Here is a 1,933-nt window from a genome sequence, read left to right on the forward strand (position 1 = left end):
AAAAAAAGCAAGAACAATCATGTAAAAAAATTGTCATATATAATATATCAACATACCAGTCCTCGAGAAAGCAAGGCAGATATTAGAAAAAGTAATGCTCCCATACGACTACGAAAAGCAGGGAGCATTGCTTGAAGCTTCTGATATGCACTTGAATGCGAAGTGTATGTGTGAACTCTCAGAATCTTCCGCAAGTCAGAGCCAGAATCAATTGAAAGGTCTTCAAGTGCTTTTGCAATAACCTATGTAAGATAAAAATAAAAAATAAAAATTAGAAGCAGAATATTTAGTTTATAACGATTGCATTCAAGTTTCATTTTAACATGCTTCCTAACCTAATAGTGTGGGACTTTATAAATAGTATCAGCATTATTGCATGGGTCCACTTCGTAAACCAACTAAATGTTGCAGGAGTGTGGAAAAATAACTATGTTTACCTCATCTACAGGGCATTCAACAGACCCCTCAATGTCACCATCAAGAATATTGAGCGATGTTATTACAGCTTTTTCATTACTTCCACATAGAAAGAGTATCTCACTCATACTCCTCACCAAGGCTCTGTTTAGAAGCAGAAAAATTTACAAACAATTTTCAGTAAGGAAAAGAGAACCAGTGATTAAAAGAAAGATAACCAAAATCTACAAAATGAACTAGCATTACTTTCCAGGTAATCATAGTAGGTAGACTGCTAGATATGCCGCATTCAAGAAAATACAAGATCCTGTATTGTGGTATTGTGGTTCACAATAGTTTGGAAAATTTCGTTTAAAATCTGTTTCAGTGTACAAAATGAAAAAATTGGCTCAATGTGAAATTCAGGTTGATGCAAAATATCAAACTATGATATGTGAGTCAATGTTTAAAAAAAATAAAAATAAATAAAAAATTAAAAAAAAAATTCTGGCCTGTGTAGTCTTTCCTCTTTTGAGTTCTGGCTCAGGAATGAAGTTGAAGGTAAAACCAAGTCTAATCCATAAAATGATAGCAAATAAAGAGATCTACTACCTCGATTTTTTTTCTTCGGAAAGAGAAAAAGTATCTCCCACCACATATTCATTCTTGGATGCTCTTCTCAAACCCAATCTTGTTGACATGTTTGGCGCAACTTCAGATTCCTCTGGAGAAAATAGAAGATATTTGAGTACAAAAGCCTGCACAGCCAAGAGAAAGTTTTGTTAGCAGAAGACTATACAACGTAAGACATGCATTCATTAACCTTAAAATCACACACTTCACTCCATTTACAGGATAAACAATTCATCATTATAACACTTAATGGTATAATCTAGAAAACCATGTTTCTTTACACTGGTACAAAAATTACTTTGCAGAACTCATCCCATCAACAATGACTAATCTAGAAACAAGGTTAAATATACCCAGACCACTAGGTTACAAGAGATTAACACACTTCTCCATCTATTTTTCCAAATTAAATTACTTCCTTTACATGAGAAAAGTGGACTAAAATTTGGAGTCGGAAAACACTGAGACATTGAATTCCTGGTTTTGTTGTCTCTGAAGAAAGACCATATACATAATGGGTGAATAAACAAAAGGAAATAAAAAGCTTTTAAGTGGTGAATTTATAGTTAGTCAATGGGACATTTACAGAGCACTAGGAAGCAAAACCAATGTTTAGCACAGAACAAAACAGGAAGTTTTTAGTTTTAGATGAAGCTAAATGAATATTCAGGAGAGGTTAAAAATGGAATCAAGATACTAGAAATTCAACATAAGATCACCTTGTAGAAGCTCATATTAGATCAGTTCAGTAGCTAACAAACCATGTTATCCAAAATTCATCAATTTATCTAGCTTTGCTCACTAAGCTAGTAAATAAGAACATATGTGAAAACATAAGAGGTCTTGCTCTTATCTTTGGTTCAGTGATTAAAGCACATTTAAGATTGACAAATTAAGTAATCAA

General features: G+C 33.0%; 1 protein-coding gene across 1 annotated transcript; it reads right to left on the reverse strand.

The window, feature by feature from the left end:
- Positions 1-19: 19 nt before the first annotated feature.
- Positions 20-1,185, reverse strand: LOC111379809. Its single transcript, XM_023003242.1, has 3 exons — positions 1,009-1,185; positions 438-561; positions 20-242 (listed from the first exon to the last, which is right to left on the reverse strand). The coding sequence occupies exons 1-3, from the start codon at positions 1,095-1,097 to the stop codon at positions 48-50; spliced, it is 408 nt and encodes a 135-aa protein (XP_022859010.1). The 5' UTR covers positions 1,098-1,185; the 3' UTR covers positions 20-47.
- Between the last annotated feature and the right edge of the window lie 748 nt (positions 1,186-1,933).

Source organism: Olea europaea, unplaced genomic scaffold, assembly GCF_002742605.1.
Source record: "Olea europaea var. sylvestris unplaced genomic scaffold, O_europaea_v1 scaffold20384, whole genome shotgun sequence".
NCBI classification, from domain to species: domain Eukaryota; kingdom Viridiplantae; phylum Streptophyta; class Magnoliopsida; order Lamiales; family Oleaceae; genus Olea; species Olea europaea.